This window comes from Siniperca chuatsi, linkage group LG8 (genome assembly GCF_020085105.1).
Source record: "Siniperca chuatsi isolate FFG_IHB_CAS linkage group LG8, ASM2008510v1, whole genome shotgun sequence".
NCBI classification, from domain to species: domain Eukaryota; kingdom Metazoa; phylum Chordata; class Actinopteri; order Centrarchiformes; family Sinipercidae; genus Siniperca; species Siniperca chuatsi.
Genome location: NC_058049.1, coordinates 13,766,018 through 13,793,975, shown reverse-complemented (window position 1 = coordinate 13,793,975; position 27,958 = coordinate 13,766,018). Strand labels below are relative to the sequence as shown.

Below are 27,958 nucleotides of genomic sequence, written 5' to 3'. Positions count from 1 at the left end.
GGCTACAGTCTACATGTGTACAATCTGTACCCATCCAACTCTTTGCTTTTATCCCAAAATAATGAACAGACAGTAAGACAAAGGCAGCTGCATAGTGCTTCTCTGTCAGTCTGAGGTGTCTGCAGCATTACTCACTGAGCTTTAAGAAACAGTGTAAAATGTAATATACCTCTGGTTATTTGACTCTATGCACATACAACGTATAACTAACAAAAATAATTCATCATCAAGGGCTGATTATGCCGAATTATTTTAAATAATAATACAGAACTGAACCACAGAGGCTTGATAAGTACACTGCAAAAAAACCCATCTTTAGTTGCGAATTTCAGAATTATATTATATATTATGTAGTTTAAAAAATAAACACCAGTGGAGTGACATAAATTCTTTTGTTTCCAAAAGCAAAATGCCTCATTTTAATAGACAGACCTGATCATGTAAATGAACCCTTGGTGAAAATAAGAATTATGCCATGTCAGTAGAAGAACTGTGTCGTGGTTTAATTAAAGAGTTTAGGTTACATCTGACACTGCATTGCTTAATAACATGATTTTTTGTGTGTGTGTGCCACAGTTAAGGCTCATTCTTCACTGTATTAATGCTTATTTATCAAAAATAGAAGATGGCCCCAGGCTCAAAGCCGGGCTCAACAAATGATTAATTCTTTGCCTTGCAACATGTACACAATAGTTCCCTGTATGTACATAAAGAGCTCTGCTGCTTGGAACTGATTCAGCATCAAACGATCTTTAAGATTCAGCATGACTGGCTGCCTGGCAGTGAGATACTGAGGTTAAATAGAGTAATGGGGAGACAAGGGAGGACTTAATGCCTGAATGCTCAGCCATGTTGCTGTGGTGATAACACTCAGATCACATGTTTGAAGAAACATTCAGTGTGTCCCTGAACAGCAGCAGAGTATTGCGTCTCTCCTCTGAATCGCCACATCTTTATGCATTCAAAGGGGTCTGGGGTGAATCTCAGATGATAATCTTAGAGCAGTTGAGGACTGAAAGCAAAAGAGTAACTGGCAACGACAGCATGGGTTGTTTTCATATTACATCTTTATTGTTGGTTTAATAGAAAAAATGTGCCTCTTTTGATACAGATTCAAAATTACTTCGACAAAAACAAAAAATTACATGAATTTTTCTAGCAGCATGACTTAATTTCAGATCTTGCGGCCTCACTGGCCTTGTTTAGTAAAATGACTAAACTATTTGTATAAAAAGGTATAGCTTGTGTAGGGAGGACAGAGGCTGACAGCTTTAAGAAGTGCAGACAGGCAATAGAGGTTTAACTGCAGCAACCTTACTGGAGGTTAGAGAAGGAAAGTTTAGCAGAGCCCCGCACTGAAATATTACTCATATTTCAACATGTAAGGCTGTGGGAAGGCCTGGGCCGAGTGTTGCCTTGAGACCATACAGACATAAATGAGAATATATATCACCAGAAAAAGCTGGAGTATTTATAGCTGTGAAAACATGATGCCTACACTCAAGATTATGAAAATTATGCATGAATAATACACGGTTTCTACAACATATGGGGCATATGAAGGTCTATACATTATTCAGGTGTGACTAAAAGCAATAAAAACATTTTCTTCACACAGATTACAAATGATGATTGGTACTGGCAACAGCACTGAAAAAGGATTCTTGCGGGATTTGGTCCATGGCAGTCTGTGAGGTGTTGACATTTTGCAAATCACGGCTCAGCTTCATGATACATAGACCTTCAGCGATTCTGTTTCACATATTGTTTGCATGGTTTCAGGAGTAGAGTAGAATAACAAGGCTCAACATTGCAATAGCTTGGACTAACTTCAAGTCAGGTGTTTTTTCTGGCAGAGGAAATGTCTAATGAGATTAGACTGAGAGGCCAGGTTCTGTTTTCTGGCAACTAACCAATATCAGCAGCAAATTTGAGCAAATGCTAAATGAAATGAAGCCAGAGTTGAATAAAATTACAAACTGATTAAATAAGTAAATATGACACAGTAACTGATAATACATGCTGTATAAAGATGTTGATTTTAGTTCATTTGTCCTGCTTTGCACTGGTTTTGGAAGAATGCAACTACCAAGAGACTAAATAGTGCCTGCTAGCTTCATCTTGCCATTTGTAAGAAGAAGAAGAGTTAATATAATATTTATGTGCAGCCTGGTATGTCGAATGTGCCTCTCTGTAGCTCTGACCTACAAACTGTATGCCACAGGCAATTACCAATAGGTAAAGAAAAGCAAAGAAGTTCTCACAATTTTGACTGTCAGGGAAAACAGCAACAGCTCAAAACCTTTCAAATTGTAAAGAAAAGTCTTAGAAACATGAAGTAAACCATTCACAGTAGTAGTGTTAGTAGTTTATATTTCAGATAGGGGGCTCTACTGTAGGTTTAGCTGTATCTGACACTGCTGCAGGCTACAGCTGCAGGAGACAAACGCAAACTTGGAGTCCAAGTAAACATTCATCGTTTAGAGTTTGACTTGTTCAGACTGCAGAAAGTGAACCGGTCAGAGGAAGTGGACCACGAGCCCAGTGATGCTGCATAGACGAAAAGAATTTGGCAAGCCAAACACTGGTTCAGCAAGCACCATGTAACCATTTAGATGTACTGTGTCATTCTTCATTGATTCAGCTCCATTACTTTTATATATTATTTCAACTCTGAACAGATAAACCAACTCAACAGTTCTTTTTCCAGTAGTCATTGAAATGTATCACTAAAAACACATAAACATCAATTATAAAAAACAAACACAATAAAACAGTTTATGGTTAATTAAAAACCATTACAGAGTATATAAAGTACATATGTTGATACATGTCAGTTACAAGCAGCCAGGTTCTGACCAGAAACTGGGTGAGTCTGACTCGGGTGAAATCAAGTTAAGAAAGATCCAGGATTGACAATGACTATACTGAAAACAAAAAAAGAAAAATAATGAGTAAAAAGTCATGCTAAGATCTGAATAATTCACTATACAGACTTTGCAACTCTGGTCAAATCTAGTTCTGGTGTATCACAGCTGGGCCACTGGCTGTTCGGTAACTGTAAGGCAGATTTATTTTCAAATTAAAGTTACTGCTGTGACTCAAATGTCTCACTTTTGTCTCTTCTTCAAAACTATGTTTTAGAAAACAACAGTGATGTTAAGCTGCTAGCTAACAAGGTGATGACATTGAGTTCACCGTCAAAAAAAAACACAAAAGCTAAACAATTCTAGTATATTTTGTACGTTGGATACGTTTTGTGCATAGAAAGCCGTTGTTAACCAAAAGGCTGAGGTCCTCCAACATGGCTGCCAGAAGGTAAGCCCTCTGTTGTAGTTTTCATTCACTCATTCATTTGCCACATTGTGGGACTTCAGTGACATGGGCCTCTAGTTGACAGCAGTAAACTAGTGCAACTTGTCAGTAACACTCTGCACTGTTTTTTCAGTGAAACGGTAACAGAATTTCAAGTCAGTGCTGTGCAAACCAGCAAAGTATGAACTTATTAACAAATGTTGCCTCTTTATTTCATTTCTGTAAAAACGTCATCTTTGCATTGTGGGTGGATGCTGTCCAAACTGAAAATCAGCTATTGGGGCTACGGGTTACTGATTTTACATGCAGTTCTGTTCAGATCTCCTGCAACCTTCATAACACAAAAAAATTAAATAAATTAATTAAATACATTTCACAGTTAACCATTATTTATTAGGCAGGAAGATACTGATTTGGTTAAATAAAGCACTTTAGAAACAAAATACTGTAAAATGAGTCACTTGGAAAGTGACGAAGAGATGTCTCCTTATTTTTAAGACTGAGTTAGGCTCAGTCAGATTACTGTGCAGGAGCTTCATGTTCAGGTTCATGTGATTTGTTGTCTTTGGAGGCTGATGAATCGTAAAATTTAACTCAAACTTGATTGATCTGAAATAATATTATCAAGTTAAACTGTGATGATGATTTATGATACCGGTCAGCTGACATGGCTGGTATTTGTGTTTGCTGGCGGCAGCTGCAAATAGCGTCAACAGCTGTTTGCACTCCCAAGAAAATGCAACACCACCTTAGTCAAACTACAGGCCCATGTTTTTGCTTTCAAACAAGCTTTAACCACTGTATGGAGCTCCGCTGCTTATGATTTAGTGTCTCTTTTCTCTTTAGTTAAGGATAGACATTTACAGTATATCACTGCATTTCTTCGATCACAGACAGAGAAATGAGGATGTGATAAAGAGAAGCTAATGATAATGTGTAGGTAGACGTGAGAGAGAGCAGGAATGGTGAGGATCAAAAACAAATGAGCAAATAGATATGTAGGCAAAATAAGGAGGAAAGATACATCTCTAAACTGTTAGATTATGTGGGAATGGAAGTTTGACATGTCCACATTTTTGTGGTACCTAAACAGACACTAATGAGGTGTTCAGAGGAAGCAATCAGTTGATTGAAAACAGGCGTTTGGCAGCTTTGTGGCTCTGAGAACCAGTTCAGATTGCAACAACAAACCACTACACAGAACAGTGACATAAAGAAATGAAGAATGTCAAGGTGTTCAACTGGATTGCTGAGGATTGTTTGATTACTGAGGTATAGGTGTATGTTTCCTATTCAGAACTGTTTCTCCTATAGCGTTACCCCCCAAAAACTACACTCAGCAGTGAGGTTTGTGTAGCTTTTAGGCTCTAAAGTGGAACACAGAAGCCAACTGAATAATGGCAGTGAAAGCAAAGAGGGGGATTGACAGAAAGGAATACCACCTGAACACCAGAGCATTTCCTTCCTTACTTTGTACCAATTCCCCTCTCTGCTATTCAGTCATGCATATAACCACAGAGTGTAACTCAAACAGTCAGTAATTGCCGCTCTACTTCACATCTGTTCACTAAAGTTCATTGTTCAAGAGAACTTGTAATCTAAGACTGCAGAGATAAGTGGTCTAAATGTCTAAGAAACAGAACATAACTGCAAACTGTCCTATTGAGGAAATATCTCAATGAGGAAGTGACGTTTTGTTTAATTACTGCCAACACAGTGAGCGTCGCTCTCATGACACAAAGCTAAACTAAAGCAGCAAATTGATTGGATTATCTGTGAGATGGCCTGATGAGGGCTCAGGCCATTTGGCAGTTTTAATCTCAGTAGTCCCCTCTCATCAACAGATTGTAACATAGTAGTTTCATATTACACAACTGCCTCTACACACACACACACACACACACACACACACACAAACACACACACATAGGAAAAGTTCAGAATAAAATGACACAAAATGCCTTTTCTGAAGATGACGAAAATCTGTGCTACCAACAGCCGTCAATCTCCCGTTAGGACTGATTCCAACTCTTTCCACCTAAACGAGTATACAGTGTGCAAACTACAAAAAACTATTGTGAATTATCTTTTCAAAGCCGTGTCAAACACAGTTTATGCGGATTTGTCTAGCACCCTGCTAAATCTTTAAAAGGCCAATAAAAACAGTAGAGTTTGGTGATTGGAAAAAACAAGCGCTGAAAGTTAAAGCTGTACAGACTCAAGAGAACACCTTGTATCAACTGTAGTGTTTCATTAATTCCCCTACTGCATAAGTTAACCTGCCACAAGCTGCAAGGTCACATCAAAACCGTGAAAAAATCAAACACTCTAGGGTTCATGGCATATGAGTCGGTGGAATCAACAGCTTCCACAGTCACACATCAGTCTCCCATGCAGGCAAGCTGGTAGAGTAGTTGCTGAAGTTTTGGACCCTGGGTGTGAGTACAGTGTCGTACAATGTGCAGGTGAGTTGAGGTGATTGTGTCTGGTGGCTGACAATTGTCTGTTACCTCCTGGGACATTTACAACAGATACGTATGTTTCTCTTATAGTTGTCGCGGCAGAAAACAGTAGAATGGAATAAAGCAAACCTGCAAATAACTCAGGATGAGATTGTGTCTCGGCTACACAAAATAAATAAAATGCATTGTGTTAAAAGATTAGATGCATGAGGTACTACATATAGAAAGTGTGAATTTATCCCTTAATTAATTCTTATTCTATATTCCTCTTGTCTTAACAATGTGTTTATATGGAGTCTAAAAACAAAGCAGCTTCAAAAAGCTAAGGTAGCAAGTTAAATGCTGTGAAATCAGAAACTACCACTGTCGGTTAAAATCTCTTCATTTCCTAGTTGAGACTGTGTTGTGCTTATCCTCCTCATGCGTATCCATCATCCCACGCTGATGTTCCTTCTTTTCATCCTCTCTGTGGCTTGTAGCCAGAGCGCCCTTTTCGATTTCTCTCCACATGAAAATAACAAACTGCCATTGAGAGTCCAGGAGGGTGAGAGGGTTAAAGGTCAGCCAACAGGAAGTCCATGGTTGACAGGGAGGAGGGCAATCTAAGGATGAGAAAAGCTGCTGGTGGGCTGAATCCCTGGAGAAAAAAAGCAAAGTAACATATAAGAAGAAGAAATGTGTGCATTTACACACTTCGTGGTGTACATACATGACCTATGCTTGAAATGCATAAATATATGTAACCTTTGTACGGTGCGACTCAGATGTGTGTCTCTACGTCAGTATATCCAGGCAGGATGTCTCCATTGGAGCAGCTCTTGGGCTCCCCCGCTGGTTGGGTGGTGGGCAGCATGTGGGCAGTTGTGGATGTCTCCTCTGGTGACGCTGCCGCCTGGTCTTGCTGGAGCCTACGGTGTATCAGGGGCACAAAGAACAGCACCATGCCCCCCACCATAGGAGGAACCCCAGCCAGGGAGAAGGCCACCGTGTAGTTCTTAAAGTAATCATGTAGGAGACCTGGGAATTGGGGGGGGGGGCACAGTTCATGTTATCGTGTCTTTAATTAAGGAATCCCACTGAAACACAATATCTACTTAACAAGAAATCCTTGATGTCCTCAATGACAGATCAGGTATCAAAGAGGGAGGGTAGATATTAAAGAGAAGGGGGATAGAGCAGGCCCAGACTGGGCATTGGGAGCACCGGAAAAATTCCTAGTGACCTGGCCAGCTGATTGGCCAGGAGTGTCAGGCCTGGTCTGTTGTGAATGTGTGGAGATCGGCCTGGGCTGATGTTAGATTCTCGGATTCTGAAATATTAGCCCCGGGAAAGGGAGCAAAGGGAGCTGGAGCCAGGAGGCGATTAGCTTAGCTTAGCTTATCTTAGAGTCTGTAAGCAGGGGGATAACAACAATTTTTTATATATATTATATACTATTTCTTGATGAAAAAAAATTCCCATCCACCCAGCACTGTGCAGCAGCTCGTGTTGTAGAGGTCTTTGCACAGCCACGATGGTATCACACCAGGCTACCTCACTCTGAAGACAGGAGGCTTCAGCTCTGTACTTAAGACAGAGGCATGAGAGTAAATTTTCTCATCTGACTCTGGGAGAGAAAGCAAATAAGCATACTTCTCAAAAATGTTGACGAATTCCTTTTAAAAGAGCAACATAATGAAAACAAAAGAAAGAATATACAAAAGAAATTTAATATTAATTAATTTAATATATTGTCATGATCAATTTGCAGATTATTAGCAGATTATTTTCTCAATTCATCAATTAATTGTTACGTCTGAAAGATGTCAGAATAGTGAAAAATGCTCACAGATATTTCCCACAGCCCGAACTCAAATTGTTTCTTTTGTTCGACCAACAGTTCAAAATAGTTGCAGATTCATTTTCAGCTCTAGTATACTACATCACCATGGATATTTCTGTGAAGACATAGCTTTGGACATGTAATTAATAAGCAGCAGTATATTGCTTTCTCCAAAGATGGAATCTAAAACTGAAATCAGCATTTTGAAATGACTTTTTTGAGAAATTTAGTTTGGAAAAATATTTCAAGCCATTAATAACAATCTCCAGAATCTGCATGCTTCAGTATGCAGAGCTGAGGCCACAAAAGGGAGGCAGAGTGTTTTGTAATAAAAGCTGTGCAGGTATGTGTGGGAACTGAAAAAGGTTGGCAAGAGAGAGCACAAGGATGGCTGAATCATTAAATTAATGTTCTGCCCTCAGTGCTCTGTACACTCCTATTATTAGAGAGCTAGAAAGATGAATGGCAGAGGAGAGGGGGAGGTAGAGGAGACATAAATGGAGTTTTTCCCACATTGTTTTCTATCCTTACTCTGCTAATATCAATCAACTTGTTGTGCGCTGTTACTGCCAACATCCTGAAGTCTCATTCTGAATTATACTGTATAAATCAGTGCTATGTTATGAAAAATAGGACAAAAAAAGGAGTGTGCTTCTCACCAGCGATAGGTGGACCGGCTGTCATGGGAAGAGCCATAAGGCCTAGAAGGTAGCCTATGGCCTGCGAGGCCTGCATGGGTCCAACCAGCTCGAACGCTATGGGAGCCATCGTGGTGAGGAAGCAGCCGTCACACAGCCCCAGGAACACGCACACAACCACCAGCCCCTCGAACACCAAGCACTGAGGAATCATCATGGACATCAGGCCCAGAGCCATGAAGGACACCACCTGAAAGCGAGAACACATTAGCAAGCTTCAAGTCTCTATTATTTCTATTGTTAAAGGCTGCCTTTTTCATGGGTCATAGCTGCAGTAGGTGTTTGATTTCTTTAGTACTAACAGAGGCACTGATGGCAGTAAGTGAGGGGAGAATATACAGCCTGTTTTTGTATTCCTTGTACATGCAGAACTGGCCTCCAGGCCTTTTGCCTTCATTGTGAACATTCTGTTACTTGTGTACCCTCCAGCTACTGTTAGGACTAGATAAAAATCTACATATTTAGGTTGGGAAAAAAAAGATTGGCCTGTGAACAGTTGGCTACACAGTGATGAAGACTGCAAATAATAGTGTTCCTCTGCCATTAAACTGACTTTAATATTACAAAATATTCATATTGGAAAATTGCAGAAGCAGCTAGGCAAACACTGCAGCAGACAAACTGACTTTAATATTACAAAATATCAGCAGTGCTGGTATTTTTTATATTACAGTATTTTTCTGTAAATTATTATTATATAATATTATTTTTATCAAATGTGTTGGTTTTCTTCCCCATGAGCATGGTTAGCTGAAAGTTATCTTGACTTGGCAGGAGGCTGGTACTACCACCAATTTGGTTAATGTATTAGAAGTTAAGTGTATTATAACTAAGTTAAAGGAATATAAAGCTGAGGGATCTATTCTATAGGCTGCGCAAGAAATTTAGGTCTGTGCTTTGTGTTTTTGCTCCTGAGGGCTGCCTGTCTGTTTGTACAAATCCAAACAGTTAGCTAATACTGTTGCATTACACTGAGCTCTGAGTCCACAAGTTTAATACTGTGAACTGTGAAGGAGGGTTCTGTGCCTCAACAAGAAGCTAAAAGGTGTTACCTTAAAGCCCTTCACAATTACCACATTGTACAAGAAAGCAACTCTTAAAAATACAGTTTGTACAACTCTGGATAAAAGAAAGAACAAGCCTTTCCATCTAGAAAAGACTCCCTCACAGCCACTGTGTGTCTTTATTATGGCAGCAGGAGAGAAATTATTGAGCAGCATGCTGTAAACACATTGTCTTTTTCAGTGGAAAACATAATGTCTGCACAATCTAAATGTCCAATAATACCAAGGGAGCATTAGAAACATATATTTTTGTGTCTTAATATCACACAGACTTGCACATTTTCAGCATGCATGTTGTGCAATTTCAAGGTTTTTAAATTTCACTCCATCTGTCTATGACTCAGTATCCCTCTGCTGGACAACAACATGCAGATTGAGTGTGGTGATTCTGGCCATACAGCCAAAGGCTTATCTGTGTGTTCGCATTCAGCAGGAAGTACATATACACCAGCAAGAAATTAAAAATCCTGTTTGTATTCACCTCTCAAACTGCTCTAAACTGCTGTGATTTTCCCCATTCCATTTTCTCAGGACTGAATCATCCCTACGATTATCCAGGTGGGTAATTCTCTGCAACACGAAAGCTTCTTTTTATTCTGGTACTGTAAGTGTGTGCAAATTAGCATGTGAGTCATCTTTATCTGTAGCCTAATAAGCCATTAAAGGCACTGAATCACTCGGATTGCAAATAAAAAATACCTAATGTTCAACTTAGTGACACTACATAACCCTTTTAATAGAATAATATTAAACAAGCCTTGGTTTAGTGTGATAATATGTGTGCCAGATGGGTGAGTAAAACAAAGGGAAAGCGCATATAACACAGTACACAGTGTCTGAAAAAGAGCATGAAAACACACCTTTCACACAATAGTTAACCCCAAGTCTTCTATTTCAGGTTCAAGTTGATGTCCAGAGTAATTATACAGGAATGTATATTGTGGTGCTTACAAAGCTCTTAGAAATAGTCAGAAATTAGACAAAGACAACGTTGACTGTAAAATAGTACAAATAAATCATTAAAATCATGTTACTAAGAGGCTAAAAGTGAGACAATAGGCACTATTAGAGATCTAGCTAGTACCAGTTTCAGTCTTGACTCAATGCTTGAGGCCCACATACCACATTTAACTGCATGAGGTTTCACAGAAACATGCAAAACATTAAAGAAAAACTGGACTAACCACAATTTAAGCCTTCAGACATTCTCACCTGCATGTAGATCTTTTGAAGACCCGGAATAAGGTCTCCGATCTTGCCGAAAGCAAGGCGTCCCACCCCAGATGAAGCTCCTATGCAAACCAGGAGCACCCACTCCTTCTGGGTGTCCTTGAACTGCTCATTCACAAAGTTGATCTGAGATACGGAAAGAAAAACAGACACAGTGCTGGGTGAGGTTTGGCTGTGTGTTTGGTGGTTAAATGTGTGTTGTGCTGCATAAGAAACTCACAAGAAGCTACCAAGAATGAATGAGCTACAAAAGATATGACACAACCGGCTGGTGAATTTTTTCATATGTTTTTGCGCTCCATGCCTAAGAAGTCAATGAACTCAGCAAATGGGTGTGCACTTGGTGGAGTGGAGGAATTGTCCATCCATAACCCCAAAGCCAAGGGCTTACAACAACAAAAATGTCTTCATCCACAGACCTTTGGAACAGCAGGATAGAAGACCCAACGCATATAGGTCAGACCCTCCCACTCGCCTCAGCCCTGACCCCCCAAATCAGATCCAAAACATTAAACCACCCTCTGAAGTCTTTCCTGAACATGCTGGTCCTTGTGAAATATTTGCTCTGCTTTGAAGGGTTCTACATTCATCAATGGCCATAGGATAGGCATGTTTAGGGATACAGAGAGGCCATACAGGAGAGGTTTCCTGAGGTGGTTGAGCCAATACAAAGGCCGGGGCTGTGTTTACATCTGGGCCCGGGCCTGAAACAACAGGCCTGACAGAGGGAGGCCGGAGCTGGAACATCCGACATCTGGATAGAGGGAGATCAACTTCACAGCTCCACACTGCAACTTTACACTTCATCCTCATCCTTCACTATCTAACTATCTCACACCAAAGTCGGCCATAGGTCATGTGAAGATTTTGCAAATATATTCTGAATTTTGGATTCTAATCATCATAGAAAGCCAAATTACTATGCTTTGACTTGCGTGTGATTTGACTTCTTTTTTCATCATGATATCCAACAGAAATCACATTTTGTCACTCATTTTTTCAGTCAAAAATAACATCAGTGTTATTTTACGCATATTGTCAGTTGTTTTTTATTATTAAATAGGAAGAAAAAAAGGGTCTTTGGGGACATATCAGAAATGCTCCTTTTCCTCTCAGCCACTGGAGGGGTGTGTCTGTGTTTGATTGACAGCAACTGGCAGGCTAAGCCCCGGCAGGGGAACAAGACGTAAAGTAAATAAACTTGCACTGTAGCTTACAAGCCATGAGCAGCCAGTGTGTTGTTAGCAGTGGTACTGAAGAGTAAGAACCACACCAGCATCACCACAAAGTGACATTTGTGGGTACATTTACATGATGTTTAATGTGCTGCAGCTGAGCAGCTAATTAGCTAGCCTGCAATCTGACAGAGCGGTGCACTTTTCCCTGGTGAATGTTTGTTTGGTCGCTCATTCAACAAGCTAAGGTGTAGGACAAGATATGTGTTTATGTTTGTAAGTTAGATAAGCCTAAGCTTTAGCAGGAAAGCTAATCTGTGTTGTTTTAAAAAGTCTGTGGCTCTTGTGTTAGTGGGCTAGTCAGCTTAGTCAGTGTGACCATCTACCTATGACAGAAGGGTAACGTTACTGCTTTACACAAATTTGGTTTAAAATTAAGTAATTTGATAGACGTCAGACACATTATTATACTCCATTATACTCCATCTATTATTAACTCCAACTAATCAACATCATAATACATATATTTATATAACTCTAAAATGTCAATAAAGAGGTCAGGATTCCTACATTTTCATAGTCACATACCAAAATACCCAAGACCGTTATGTATGTATTCCATATTAGGTAATGTTTTAGTAAACTGAGATGAATGGAGGACTGTTAAGTACATAAAGCTTAGTATCTACATACAATCTTCCATTAACATCTATCAAATATAAACAAAATGTAACATAGCTAGCTGATTTTACACTGATGCAAGAAACTAAGACAGAAGACTTTTTTCAAAATACTTGTACAGTCTTGAGTTTAGATAACCCGATTTAAGGCAGGAGCAAACACACAACATGCACTTATAACTTGACCACAAGCATGCCTATTATTGTTCTTACCAGATGGACATATGGCACGAAGTAGCCCAGTACAGCTGTGGCTACTCCAAATGCCCACACCCGGTATGTCACGATGTGAAACACACGCAGGTTGAAGTACTTCCTGACCCCACCCATGACCGTGCTCCACCTGCTCCCCCCCTGAGCAGTGGCCCCTGGCTGGGTTTGGGGGTTGCCTGGGGGTCCCATGCCTCCTCCAGCAGGCAGTAAAGGTTTGAACATTAGCGCCAGCAGGGCCTGGACCAGCATGAAGAGGCTGAGGATCTGGAAGGTCCTGCTGAGGCCCAGAGGTTCCACCACCTTGTTGAGGAAAACTGGCAGGCCCATGGAAAAGAGGCTGGCACCGGCCGTCACCACACCGTTGGCCAGGCCCAGGCGCTGGCGGAAGTAGTGGCCGAGGATGACCAACGAGGGCTGGAAGGCGAAGGAGGAGCCACAGCCAAACAGTATGCCATATGTGAAATAGCGAAGGCTCAGGGAGCTGCAATAGAAACGAAAAAGAAAAAAGCAGAGTAATGATTTGGTTAATATTTTACCATTTGTCTTGCTGTCACATTGAAACTGATTATACAAACAATAAAAAGATTATTAGACTCATTTAGTAAAAGGCTTGCAGTTAAACAAAGAGTGTAAGAAAACCATCAAATGGCATGTAGTTTGGGCTGCTCGTGTCAGATTTTTGTAGATGATTAAACATCTGAAGTTTGGACTGAGTTGAGGCATCTGCGTGTTAAGTTAGCTTCGTTTTCATTATTGTATTTCTCATTCTTCTTCATGTTACCTCTGGCTCTGTGCAGCTACTGTGAGTGTCGAAACTAATGCAAGAGAGTGCAACATGGCCAAGGGTTCCCAAATAAGATGTAAATATACTGAAAAAGCCAGTCGGGAGTATAGTATAACTTACTGCACAACTGTTATGAGTGAGTGACCCTGTGCCATTTAGACTGAATTAATTGTTGTTTAGTGCCTAAGCAGTTTTCGTTTTTACCAAAATTATGACAAGATATCTTATGTGAGTGACACTAAGAGACTTAATTGACATAATAACACTGAAAACGTTTGCTTTGAGTACTCCAATATAAGTCGTATGCAGCTGAACTGAGGCCTGAACATGTGTAGCCCCAGTTTGTACCTCTTATTTATTACCATAACATTTGAGTCACAGAACTAACCAACTGATTTTCTGAAATAATAATAAATAATACCCAACAAAATGCACTGGTGTTCTGAAGGTATTTCAAGAATCTTCTGACAAATTGTGATCTATGCAAAGAGCACCTTTCAGGCAACAGTTCTTTTATCAAAGACTGTTCCTAAATAATAAGAATTGCTTGTGTTGAAAGTTGAATTTACCAATAGCTTCCAAAGCTACATCTACATATTATAAGCAAGTCTATTTGTGAGCAAGCATTTGTACACAATCTTTATCAATTTATGTGACTGGACAAAGGTATGTCTGATTCCAGACTTTGAGATGGCCTTATCATATTTTAAATTACTATTCTTAGATGTTATAAACAAGCATGCTTCTCTTAGAAAATACAAGGTTAAAGGAATCGACAATCTCTGGTTCACAGATCAACTTTCAGATATCTTTCAGAAATCTTGATTGGGCAACTGCTAGAAAATCCAAAAGTTACTCGGATTGGATACGTTATAGGTACCTGAGGAACAGATGTATCTCCTTAATACGTAAAGCTAAATCATAAAGAAATGTCTGACAACTTGAATAACCCTTCTAAATTTTGGAAGGTTATTAAGTCAATGTCTTCTGGCATTGGTAACAGTGTGCTACCACAGTCAGTAGAGCTGGATAACAAAATCATTACAGACAAAAAGAGTATGCTAAATACTCTAAATCAGCATTTTATATCTTCGGGTCTGTTGTTTGAAAGGAAAAGGAGATTAGAAATGGCTCAAAACTTCTCTGAGTCTGAACAAAAGTTGCCTTTTGATTTAAGCTTTACCCCTATTGCAATTAATTAAGTACATGATGCTCTAAAAAAGATACACCCCAAGAAATCACCTGGCCTTGATGGTTTAGATCCGTACTTTTTACAGACTGCTGCTGAGAATATTGCTGAACCTTTAACTCACATTGTTAACCTGACTATAGAAAGTGGTAAAAATACATAATCGTTTATTTTCTATCTTTTTAAATATACAAAATGGTGTCCCACAAGGGTCTATACTGGGTCCTACTTTATTTACAATTCATATCAAAAATTTATGTTGCAATTAATTTTATTAATTATAAGATTTAATTTTCGGCACACATCATTTCAGTTTGTTTGAGAAAGTTGGTTTGTCTTCCTTATACAACCATAGAATGGAGCACTGGTACATTTTTCTTTATAAGGCCATATTACACGAGCTGGCTCCTTATTTATGTTCTCTACCAACTCCTAAAAGCAGTAGTTGTAACTTACAGTCATGCGGACAAATTATGTAAGTCATTCCTCGAACCCACACTGTCTTTGGTGAAAGTGCTTTTAAAGTTTTTGCACCCTCATCTTGGTGTAAGCTACAGATTCATCAAACTAAATTACTTTATTAGCATGGAAGATTATAAAAACAGGATTTAGGGCTTTTTTAACCCATTTCCCAAGATGTGACAATTTTACCTAATCCAAACAAAAGATGGTAGCTGGAAATGTCTTAATTTAATTTATACAATGTGAACCAAAATTCAAAAACTTAATTTTCAGCTATATCTGTCTATATTAATGTTACTTTCTATTTTCTATTATCTTATATTTTCATACAAAATAATGGGTAAATATTTTTCTTGTGTTGTACAAAATAGCAATGCCATTTCCGTCTCCTGGATTAGGAAACACAGTTGCAACTTGAAAAATAGGTTAAAAATCTTTAGTGGTGTGCAGATGATTAAAGGAGACTTTGAAGATTCTGAAGATTCTTTCAGGACACCGGTGATTGTTGTTATTCTGTGTTTTTCAAACACCGCAGAGTATTTATTTTCCAGAAAAACAAATGTAATGGTAATACGGCAGAGGCACAAGCTGGGGCTAGAACAAGTGATGTCTTTAATAAATGGACAGTAGCTTACTTTGCAAAGGATGTACTGAGCAGCCCTATAAAAGCCAGCGCTGCACCGCTGACAGCTGTCTTCCTACAGCCGAAGCGGTCTGTGAACATGCTGACCACAGGTGAACAGAAGAAGATCATGCCCATGGCCAAGGCCCCGACCCAGGCTGGGGAGGAAGAGTAGAGGAGAGAGAATTCATCGTCAGAAACATGTGGAAACCCTGTATAGTGTAGCTATCACCTAAAGCAAATAAATGACATCTTATCTTATACCTATGTATGAACAACACACAATGCATTTATACATGAGTCCCTGCACTTGTATGCAAATCATCATGTTTTGCATCATTTACTTGACTGTTTTCACATGTGCCACCTGTGATCTGATTGGAGGCCACACTCAAGGGTAAACGTGCGCTTCGTGTTGAATATTGCACTCACATTGCCTTGTAGGCATTTCATGACTCAGACAACATGAATACCTTGATGTCATGTAAATGTCACGTTAGCGGAAGCTTTAAAAAAACAAAAAGCCTTTGTATGCACTAGTTTTTCTTTGAAATTTCTCTCTGTGTGACCCCTCCACCATCTGATGTGATTTTCTATTAATTATTAATTTATGTAACGTTTTATTGTGTCTTTACTTGCATCATGTACATCAGACACACTCTATAAGATTTCTCATGGTGATTAAGCAGATCAAAAAGTAGATCAAAGTGGAGAGTTCTGGCCTGTGGTGTAATATCCATCCAGTGTTAAAACATAACGAGCCAGAATGATCCAACAGAGACACTGCGTACCCTGAAGTGCAAACAAACAAGACTGGGTCCAGTCTCCTGGGGAGCAAAGGTAGCTTTAATGTCTACCGTGGTGTCTGGGATGTGGGTCACACTCATCCAAAGGCTCAATGGGAATGAGAGCAGAGAAACTGATAAACAGGTCCATGGACTGTTTACCTACTTGCACACACGTACACACACAAACACATACACACACTCTGAGTTCAGCGTGAAACATGAGCTCTACAGCAGTGTACAAACACAGTCTTTGTTGTGGGGGTTGACCTAAACATTCTGTACTATACATGTATACATCTGCTGGTACACAGTGCACACTACAAAGTCAACTTTTGTATAGTTTAAGGGTGGGACTGCACCCCAGCCTTCCTATAGTTTATTTATCCAAATGAAACGAGAGGGGTGATTCTCCTATTTAACATGTACTTTTCTTGAACTCCCACAATTTTGTAACTTTCCCTACAAAATGTTAAAGTTTCATCTTGAAGTGCAACACTGACAAAAAACACTTAATTTCACATCACATCTCAAACAATATAGCAGATACATACAGCATAGGCAACAGTAAAGTAGGTTAAATGCTATGTTAAAATTGCCATGAGATGCCAATATACCATTGAGAGAGAAATCAATGGCAAATTGAGATCAGATTAACCCACTTTACTTAATAAGCCAAGCTGTTTTGGTTTGGCTTCCCATAAGTACCTTAGCATTACAATTGCACCATATTGCACCATTGATTTAGAGAGCTAACAGCTAGTCTCTTAAGGGACTCAGTAAGCTTCAAACTTAGTGCTTGTCAGATTGTCTTACGGCGCGTGAAACCCTCTACCCCACACCTCGCAGGTCACAATCTGTTCTGGAAATATCTGGCTCTTTAGCTGCTAAATGATTCCCTTGGTTCACCGGCTAGTCGCTAACTTTGCCAGTCTGCCGTTTGGTGCTGGGCAGTTAAATATAAAAATATAGATGAAATATACTGAAAGGCTTAAAGGCACAACAATGCAAAACAACATTGGACTGCTAGGTTTTGCATACAGCAATCTAGAAATCACTCAAAAAAGTGCTGACTTTGGCCAATGATCTCTCCAGTTAGGGCTACTGTACAGTGTAGATGACATAACAGCTGCATACAGGAAGGTTAAGTTTGGTTTGATGTTGACCCTAAGGGAAAGGCCATGGTAGTCATTAATGACTATAGTGGCATCCCAATTCAGTGGTAAGATCCCTCAAATTACGTGGTTCACGAGAATAGCCTGCAGCCTTGACTGTGTAAGCAAAGACACATAGCATGAGGTCAGAAATAAAACATATTGACCTGAAATTTGATGACATATATATATATAGCCCTAAAAGTTAATCGCCCAAAAATGTGCTCAGCTCAAAACTCCTGAGAGAATTGGGTCGAGTTTAGTTTGCATTGCAGTCTGTTGCCTGGAATCTCAGAAATTAATGTCCACAGCCTTGCGTTCTTCTACTACTTGGGATCACTTATGCCTTCACTGGTATTTCTCCAACTTCTCATATTCCGTCTTGCTAATGTTCCTGTCACTTAAGACAGCTCGACCTATCACCAGCACCACTTTCTGTTCCTTGTCCATCACTACAAGTGCAGAGGGACCACAGGACTCTGTCTCTGTCATTCTGAACCTGTCTCCTATCTGGACTTGTACTGTATGCTACATGTTTGCTGTTTCCACCTGTATCTTCACACTCTCTTAGCGGTTCATCCTCGGAAGCCCACAGAGTCGTAAAATGTTTTACAGTCCATCAGGTTGGTCAGTCTGGTCCTATGAGTCTTGGGCTCTTACACTCTGTGTCTTTTTGAAAGTGCAATGTACATTCCATGTTACTGTGTAAAAAACCAAAACACACTGTCTACAACACACAAGGCCCAACCAACAATCAGAGGCTAACAAAGCAACAGAAATATGTCTCATTCCTCCACTCTCTCCTCTGTTTTCTGGCCAACTCCACCTCCAAACTCCCATTTCCCTCCTGCCTTGGCACAAGCAAAGCTCTGTGAATAGACTGAGTGGAGTGTACTCATTATAGACGATTAGGTCTGAACACTTTCAAACAAAAGAAAAAGAACAAAGCGAAGGAGACTGAAGCAAAATGAAAAGATGTGTGTGTTTGTGTGCGGTGGTGGTGAGGAGGCTTAACAAGCTTTCCTTTCTTTACGTGATGGATGCAGTCTGACAGCCAGAGAGAGAGACTGAGAGACTCTTTAGGACCCATCTGTACATGGAACAAACTTCTTGCGGCAGAGAAACGCTGTTGGAGTTCCATTTAATGTTTAAAGAGATTTACCCAAAAGTACTTAGTTCAGCTAAAAATGAAACAATGGGGTTAAAGTATCAACTTTCAGCTTTAATTTTATGGTGGCAACATTCCTATCAGATGACCAGCGTAGGAATTACAGCTCTTAAAACTGTCTACTCAGTTTTAGTGGTCAGAAAGTAAAGTAGGAAGTGCTTTAAAAGAAAACTGTTCACAGCATGCTCTGTGGATTATCCTAAGTAACAAAGACATTGTTCCTGGAAAGACTTGTTTGCTGCTGGCTTTTTCAAAACAAACAACAATATTTGGCTAAACTTCCAAATCCAAACTATCTGCTTAGATAGATGCCACTGCAGTATATAAGACACACAATTGTTGTGGAATTTGACAGGAACCAACCATTTAAAGCTAAAAGAAATCCACATTTTAACCTCATAATCATTGTTTCATTTCACATCCAATGTGCCAAAGCAATTAAAAACACATCACTGTCCAAATGCTTTCTGACGACACTGTTCATGGCTAACGCAATTTTCTTTGGACACAAAAGGAAATATTCCATCAAATAAACAATGAAACATACTGTGTTATCTTGGGTACTCACAGTTTAAGTAACAATAGCCACACATATTTTTGTAACATTAACGGAAAGGCTGATGTACAAGACTATAGACTTGGTACGGAAGCCCATTCCCTCAAGGCCACATGAAATGCCCTTAGCAGGTGCTAGGACTGGACAATGTGTTATTATATGATGTACATAGTCATTGCAACTGAAAAACACAAACACTTAAAAGATACTATTATACTGTATTTTGGAATGTAGGAAAATATCATGATTTGATGTTTTCCTATGTTGCACAGCACTAGTGAGCAGTATTGGATCTACCAAAAATGTTTTATGGTTAAGAGTGTACACTACCCAAACGCCATAACAAAGAGTAGATAGTAATTGTCATGGTGTGTTATTAATGGGTAGGTTTGCTAGCAAGCTATGTGGTATCTTCATTTTTACCATCACCAAAAGTAGTTAAAATAAGAGTCTATCACTGACGTTTTAGCTCTGTGTGGTTACAGAAGAGACTGTATCTATGAGCCATGTTTACCTGAGCAGAAGCTTGCAGATGTTTCGGTCGAAAGCTTTTTAGCTTATCTTAGTTAATTCCTCACCAGGTCTTATTGAACAATGCACTTAACTGTAAAGAAACGCCGGTTATACCCTTTATGAGCACACAGCAAGGACAGAATCTTCATTTGAGACACATGAAAGCAAAACAAGCTAGTTTAGAAGGTAGCTAGCAGGTACCTAGCACAAGTAGCAAGTGCCAAGAAGAAAAGAAGTTTGTTTTACTTTGTTGTCAGACTTCCTCATACTTTCAATAAAGTGGTTCTACATAAGCTGCCATTGTATAATGGCATTGGTATCATGTTTATAAAGCCTTGTTATAGCATTAGTTACCTAACTGGCTAATTAAACAGTAAATCAGGTCAGGCTGCATAGTTTGCAGAGGACTATCATTTGAGGGACCAGCTGTCACAGATGTGAGTTTCGACAAACAAGTCAGCCTCAGCACCGAATGTGTTTAACAGCAGAAGTCTCTGGATGCTCCATGAGTTGTTTACTTGGTACCGCTCACTATCAATCAGCAACTCCTTCTGATGTTTACTAGTCATATCATGCTCCAAGCTACTAATATTCGCGGCTGTGCAAACCCCTTGTGTTGACACTATTATTATTGCAGGAAGAGGGGGTATGAATATAAAATGGATATGTTTCGCAGAGAGATCTGTGAGTCACATGTGAGTGTAGCGGCACGACTCGATTTTTCTGCCTAAACTCAGACACGATCTGTCGTGATAATCTAATACTAACTTACAACTGGCAGCCTCTAGGTCATGCTGGTGAGATTCTCAGAGCTTGTGTTTCTCAAAGTTAACGCCATATTTCCCATAAACGCTTGCTTCTAGTTGTAAAAAGGATGATGCTGCTTATCAACTATACACAACCTTGTGTCGCATTGGGAGAGTTTGCCTTCTTTTTCCGTCACTATTTCTATTTGCACCTGCTAGAAAGCTGTTTAAAAATAAATGTATTAATTTATTGATGTTAAAATTCTCACATTCAACTCGCATTGAACTCACATTCAACAAAAACAGTCCATCCCTGTGCCTGATCATCTGTATGTACCTGCTTATGGGTGTGCAGAGCCTTTAGAGACTCTGATCTGACCTGAACCCATTCCCCTTCCCTCTGGAATGCCAAAAATGCCTCAGTACTCCCCAATCTGCCAACCTGGGATTTCCAGCTGCCCTGGAGATGCTGGTGAAATGTGGGGCAGCAGAGCTACAATGCAGCACTACACAGAGCACAGCAGTATGCTAATGATTGGAGAAGTTTGCTTGTGACAGCACAGACACCTGTTTGAATCCTGGCTAGAATATTCTGTTTACAGAGTTGATAACCGGCTTTTAAGAAATGTCTGAGTGTTGATCACATCTGATATGATGAAAAACGACATTCTGACCACAACTAAAGAAATATAGTGTTGAAACGTGCATCCACTTTTCTTTTTAATTGTTCATTTGAAGACCTAGGGGATCCCCAAGTTTACCCCATCTTTGAATAGGTAGAATGGGACATTGTCTCTTTTAAAGAACTGCTAATTCTATACTGAGTTTATTTGCCTGCATTTCAGTTAAGTTTTAGTGTCCCATAATGTTCTATTCAATTCAATTAAGTTGCACTTTTCCTGTAGAGCAGGTCAAGACTGTACTCTTTATAATATTCTTTGACAGAGACCCAACAAATCCCTCCATGAGCAAGCACTTGGGGACTAAAGCACTTCTAAATGCTGTTTTACTGGCTTTTTCACCCTGACAAGAATACGACTGCAGTGTAGACACTAATCCCCTTGTTGTTTTTAGGTAATAAACACCTACTAAATATCTATCTGCAGCTTCAATCCAAAAATGTTTAAAAGTGATATTGATTTTACCCTAATACTAATGATTGCCAAGCCAAACAACACAGAACAAGGTTACACAAAGAGGACAGTGGCATGATCAAACACAACTCGACATTTGAACACACACTTTAGCAAAACATTTCTAGAACACATCCCAATATATGACTAGTTTTACTTGAATGTTACCACTGTTACTCAAAGATTTCTGCAGTCACTATGAGCTATTCTGAACTACTGTACATATAAATTTTGAGTGTGTCAATGTGTAAGTGTGGCACAAAGGTGCTTGTAGCCTTCTGATATCTTTCCATTTCCCCACATATGCTGTTAAAAGCCTGATTTCCTATGTGCAGGACTCGGCCTATGAGCCTGTTTGTGGTATGTGCACATCATTTATACATTGTCAGTGTCTTTTCAACATTTAATGGAAAACTCTCTTAACGCCCAAATGTTGCTGTCAGTAAAATGTATAGTCTGTCCACTTTAGGAGTTCAAGTGAAAATAAATGCCTCTCCTTTACTGATGGAGCAGCATTATTAATGGAGCCTGTGTTGCAGTATCACTCTACTTTATGCCTTTGAACAAGGCACCGAGATTCTTTAAAAAAAAAATCAAGTATAAAGATGCTCAGTAACTTCTTCAACTCTACATTTAGGCACAAATATATTTTTTTTGTCTCATCACATTCTTCTTATACTGATCTGTTTCACACTAGTGGCGTATATATGGAAATTATTTCAGGGATCAATGAAAAATGAATCACTCGCTCACTCAGTCCCTTTCTTCTGCCCCTTCACACACATTTAGCAAACAGTGCTCCAGCTTGAACTGTTCGATCACAAATCACCTCACAAGAGGCTCGCTCCCCACCGATTATAAAAGCGCCGCAGTTTTTGTTTTTAAGTTTAAAAGAATGTTGGATACTTTCACTCCGTACACACCTTGACATACCAGCAGTTTTGTACATGTGGCCACAACAGGAATGAAACCTCTGACTGTGCTATGCTGTAATCACTGAGCAAAACAACACCATCTGCAACTCATAACCCACTCACCTCTCCTTCATTACCTTCTTTTACTTTAATAAAGGGTGGTCTGATCCCCTACCTTGATACCCCTGAGCTATTTTGAAAATCTCTTGTTTACCCCTCAAAGCTTAATAAACACCCAGTATAATCAAGCTCGATATAAAGACCTAATGGTAATCTCTTAGCAGGATGTAATCACATCCCAGTCTTTCCTTGTCACCTCCTCTCCTTATGTTCCTGTAGTTTAATGCTTGTGAAGTACTTTGACATGTTGTTTTAAGATTACGTTCTACAGATGTGAATTTAGCTTTTACTGAGTAGTTAAGCTGTTCCCCTCTGTTTTCTTCTGTTGCTGAGTGGGAAAGGTCAGGACTCAGCCTACTAGCTTAATCCTTTCACATATGAGAACAACCAAGAATCAAATCCAAGGAACGGCTGAAATCCTTAACACGCGGGGGAAAAAAGGGGGAAATTGAACAGAAATACCTTGATAGCAACTGCCCTCTGTTGAATGCAAGATATAAGTAATATATTTGGTTTCAGATGACCCCTGAAAAGCAACTACCAGTCACACTGTATCTGTTTATAGGCCCAACACATTCTCAGGCTCTCTATCACACAAAACCTGAAAGTAATGTGCTGCCTTGCCACGCTTCCCCCCACAGCAAGTTTCTTCACATAAATTAGAAATAACAAGGTGCAAGATGCCATTAAAGATATTAACCCATGCTAACACAACAACTCAAATCATGAAAAACTGATCATGTCTAAACATGCCTGAACCTTTGGTTTTGGTTTTCACTTCCTCAGTAGCTGTTTTTCATGCTGATGAGAAAGGCTTGAATTTGTTCCAGGGAACAGCCTTAAAAACGATAATCCCTTCCCACATCCTGACCTTAACCTTTGCCTGTGATTGTGGAACTAGGCCGGAAGTTACATGCTACTCCCTTACTCCTCAAAAACGTTTCTTTGCACTAAAATCTGGGCAGACCATTTCATAGTTTCACCCATCAGTTTAGAACAAGCAGTCTGCTTGAACAGAAAGTCTATTTCCAATAGAAGTCACATAATTACTCTTTTAGTCAGCAGTTGTTAATGCGATTAACAACCTCAAAGCTAGAGGCCAAGACTCTGTGACACCGTCAAGGGACCAAACCTCCAGAGATGCTTCATTGGATGCTGACTTAGAATTTCAGCTTTCCACTATAGTAACAAGCACTAGCAGGAATATGTCAGTCTCCTATTAACTATTGATGGAGCATCAGCTGGCTCGCAAAGTCTATGCACCCCTTGTTTTCCATCTTAATTATCACAATGTCTTTTAGCTTTATATGTGTCAGTAATGTCCCAGGTTTTAATCTAGCATAGGATTTTTGTCACATGGCATCCCTCTCTCTCAGTCTTCCCTGTGTCTTTCAACTGCAAACAGTCCAATGAAAGAGAAAAACAAAAAAGCAATGCTATTATAGATCAGCTATTGAATAGTTCACATTCTGTGGAATATTTAGTGGGTGCAAAAAGTCTGAGCCTTTTTACAAGTCTCACTTTGGAAGGTTTGCTGGGTCACACTTTTTAAGTACAGTATGCTCACAGGTTCACAGACTGTTCACATGTCTGTGGTGCATTTCTATAACTCTTCCGCCTTCAGGGGAAAGACTTTATCAAAGGGCCATTTGTGACAAAGTGAAATGGATTTGCAGCAGCTTGCTAATGGACTTAGAATAACAGTGGTGTTTATGGATGGATAGAGAGTACAGTTTGTAAGTAAAATGCCTGTTAATCATTGACAACTGACCAACTCAAACAAGAGGAGAGGAGCATTTTTAGAGTGCATGAACACGAAAAATAATATGCAGACTGCAGAAATGTATTGGTGAGGCACATATGTAATACAACACTATATTTAGTGTGCCACTTTAAGTGCAGGGTAAGCCCACTTGAACTCTGAGCTAACCCACATCTTTTTTAGAGTGATGCATGCCTGTGACACATATATTGTAATCTATACATCATAAACTACTATTATATAGTAGCTTACCAGCTTATATATTATATATATAAGCTGGTGTTACATGAAGATATAATTTGTTTTCATTATCCAATGGAGGTCCAACTTCCACCTTTAAATGTTTCATATCAGTGATTATAACCAAGCATGCATCCAGGACAGATGTGCTTCTGTCGACCAGTTGATGTATTGATTCATCACACTGTCAGGCTCACCTCTGCAGACAGTCTGGTACTCACCCACTTTGAACTGAGACGTCTTGTCGTCAGGGTTTGCATGCTCCTTCACCAGCATCATATGCAGGATGCCGAAAGAGTTTTGGATCCCGAAGATCGATCCATTGCACCAGGTGGCCGCAAATACCACCAGCCAGCCGTAACCCCCTTCCGGCGGGACGAATCCGTCTCCGTGGCCGTGCTTCTCCACCTCGATCCCCGCTTCGGATTCAGAAGCCGGGGAGAGTTGCGGCTTGCACCCGGCCTCGATCAGCTGCGCGGTGCTGTCCTTCTGCACGATTTTACACTCGCTGCCAGCCGCCTGATCATCCGTGCTCCTGTCTGCTTCTTGCGGAGCATCTCTTTGCTCCATCTGAGGATCTGCAGCTGGCTCCTCCGTCCGGGACTCTCCGCTGGACGGCTGCGCTTGGTTGTCTAACCCGTTGATCCCCATGCTGCCTGGTCTGGTGGAGAGGTTACTGTTGACTCTTGGCGCACATGCATGAGATATAGGTCACTAACATAAGAGGACCGATTTGAATAAGAGATTTGATTGGCTATCTGTGCAAGACAGACGGTCCTTTACTCACAGACAAGCCTCCTACACGCAGCTTGTAGCCGAAGTCTGAGCGTCAACTTCAGCGAATAAACCCCAACCTGCAAACGTTAAATGTGTCATTCTAGTCGGAGGTCTGTATTTTTCCAGGAAACAGCAAGCACCGCCTATTTCTCCTTTAAATGTAAGTTCGTGTGTCTAGGAACAGCCTATAAAGACTAAAACCATGTATTTACTTTTGCTGGCTTCCCTGCTCGGTGCCAAATAGCCTACGGATCAACCTGTGAAAACCTCCTCTCAGCCTCGACACCGTATCTTCCTGTCACGCAGTGCGCACACCGTCTCCAGCATCCCCCGGTGATAAAAGAAATGCTTAGGCGCTCCTCCGCTTTCATCTGATATCTTGACACAGTGTAAATGTGAAATAGGTAGGCCTGTGCGGGTCCCAAAGGTTGTCTCGGCTCGTGAGTGTCAACAGAGCAACGGCCGTCATTCAGCAGCTCGCCCCCGCCTCCCTTCCCCGGCGGATGAACGGTTGGGACCAATGGTGGAGCTTCAGAGCAGTTACAGTTTTCACATGGGACGAGTTTGAACTTCGTGTCTTATCGGATTCACGGAAAGACCCGAGTATTTCTCAGCTTCAACCTCATCTGACGCCAACACCAGCCTACTTTCCTCCTCGAACTGGACTGGTAACGACATCAAATATTACAGGTTGGGCTGTTAAGACAGCTGTTTGTATGAGATAGAAGGAAACCCTCCTGCTCTGTTGTCCCGCAGCCTGACAGATGCCGGGAGGCGCGTGCAAACAGCTGTTTCTCTCTCGCGCTCCCCAGTTAACTGACCCTTCACTTCGTCGACGTTAAGCGTTGTTTTGTTGGCAATCAACCATGCCGATGATTATCACTATGTTTTGTTTCTAAACATGTAGGTCAACTGTACAGTTTCCAAACAAAAAAGTCATCATGATGCAGTGAGAGAGAGAGAGTCCCCCAGGCAGAGATAATTAAAGTCAGAGAATTTCACACTGAGTGAGCATTAAAAACACCGGCTCAAGCAGAAATTGCATGATAATCGCATTTGGCATACCCGCTGTATGTGATATTAAGGTTAAGAATATGAAATACATTTAACCACACATTTTCATTTTTAATCTAAAACACAGACAAAGAGTTTTAATCTCCTTTAGTCTCCTGTATTGTGTAATCACTTCTGCCTTTTTTTCCTGGCAGTAATAATAAATAAAATCATGTTAGCCTATTTACCAGTTCATTAGATTCAATTAGATAACCCCAAATGAGCAAGAACCACAGTTAGATTTTTCTCAGAGATACTCCAGGGGATTCCTGTTTTGTTTTGTTTTTATTCATGTGATAGTACACTAGTCGACAATAACAAGTATTCACCACTAAGTGGAGCTACAACTTTGTGTAAGGGGTTGTGTTCAGGGTGGCAAGGACAAGAGCGAGGTTGGAAGTTACTCAACATTTGACGTTCAGTGTAGTTGAAGTTCTAAGAAAGATTTTCTTAATATGTTACAGTTCAAGAGACCTCAACCTAGCCAGTTTATTTATGCTTGTTCTGGTTAATGTCACATAACGCAACACAAAAGTTGTCTCATATTTTTAACAAATGCATAGGCCTTTTTCAGTGAAGACATTATGACATGCCACAGTAGGTACAGGTGTAAAGTAAATTATAAAACTAAAATAAACTATATATATATATATATATATATAGTTTATTTTAGTTATATATATATAAAATAAACTATATATATATATAGTTTATTTTAGTTATATATATACACATGGATCACTGAATGCTTAGAGATGTACAACATCAACAGGACTCTAAGACACTTCATTGCAAACTCGATGAGGCTGTGGAAAACCACCCTTGAGGCCAATGGCAAGCCACTTGCACAAGTATCCATCAAATGTGGCATATACCAAGGAGATGCTCTGTCCCCACTGCTGTTCTGCATAGGACTGAACCCCCTCAGCCAAATAATCAACAAGACTGGCTATGGATACCGACTCAGGAACGGGGCCACCATCAGTCACCTCCTCTACATGGATGACATCAAGCTATACGCTAAGAGCGAGTGGGACATCGACTCACTGATCCACACCACCAGGATCTACAGCTCTGACATTGGGATGTCATTCGGGCTTGAGAAGTGCAGTCGAATGGTGACAAAGAGAGGGAAGGTAGTCCACACAGAAGGGGTCTCACTCCCAGAAGGAACAATAGCAGACATTGAGGATGGTTACAAGTACCTTGGAATACCACAGGCAAATGGCAACCTCGAAGAGGTAACAAGGAAAACAGCAACTGCCAAATACCTCCAACGAGTAAGGCAAGTCCTAAGAAGTCAGCTCAACGGCAAGAACAA

The 27,958-nt window shown here is 40.2% G+C and overlaps 1 protein-coding gene across 1 annotated transcript; it reads right to left on the bottom strand.

Moving 5' to 3' along the window:
• Nucleotides 1-1,049: 1,049 nt before the first annotated feature.
• On the bottom strand, nt 1,050-26,629 carry slc16a2 (solute carrier family 16 member 2). The gene is made up of 8 exons (XM_044205220.1): nt 25,595-26,629; nt 25,029-25,468; nt 15,730-15,874; nt 12,660-13,140; nt 10,574-10,717; nt 8,259-8,487; nt 6,522-6,794; nt 1,050-6,414 (listed from the first exon to the last, which is right to left on the bottom strand). Exons 2-7 carry the CDS (start codon nt 25,456-25,458, stop codon nt 6,538-6,540), a joined length of 1,686 nt encoding a protein of 561 aa, XP_044061155.1. The 5' UTR covers nt 25,459-25,468; nt 25,595-26,629; the 3' UTR covers nt 1,050-6,414; nt 6,522-6,537.
• Between the last annotated feature and the right edge of the window lie 1,329 nt (nt 26,630-27,958).

Bases quoted from the DNA above. Each gene is read 5' to 3' on its own strand.
- slc16a2 (XM_044205220.1), bottom strand. From the start codon at position 25,458: ATGGGGATCAACGGGTTAGACAACCAAGCGCAGCCGTCCAGCGGAGAG. The intron at 13,141-15,729 runs GTAAGCTACTGT...TTTCTATTGCAG, and splicing joins CTCAGTACATCCTTTGCAAA to CTCCCTGAGCCTTCGCTATT. The intron at 8,488-10,573 runs GTGAGAATGTCT...TCTCGCTTTCAG, and splicing joins TTCAAAAGATCTACATGCAG to GTGGTGTCCTTCATGGCTCT.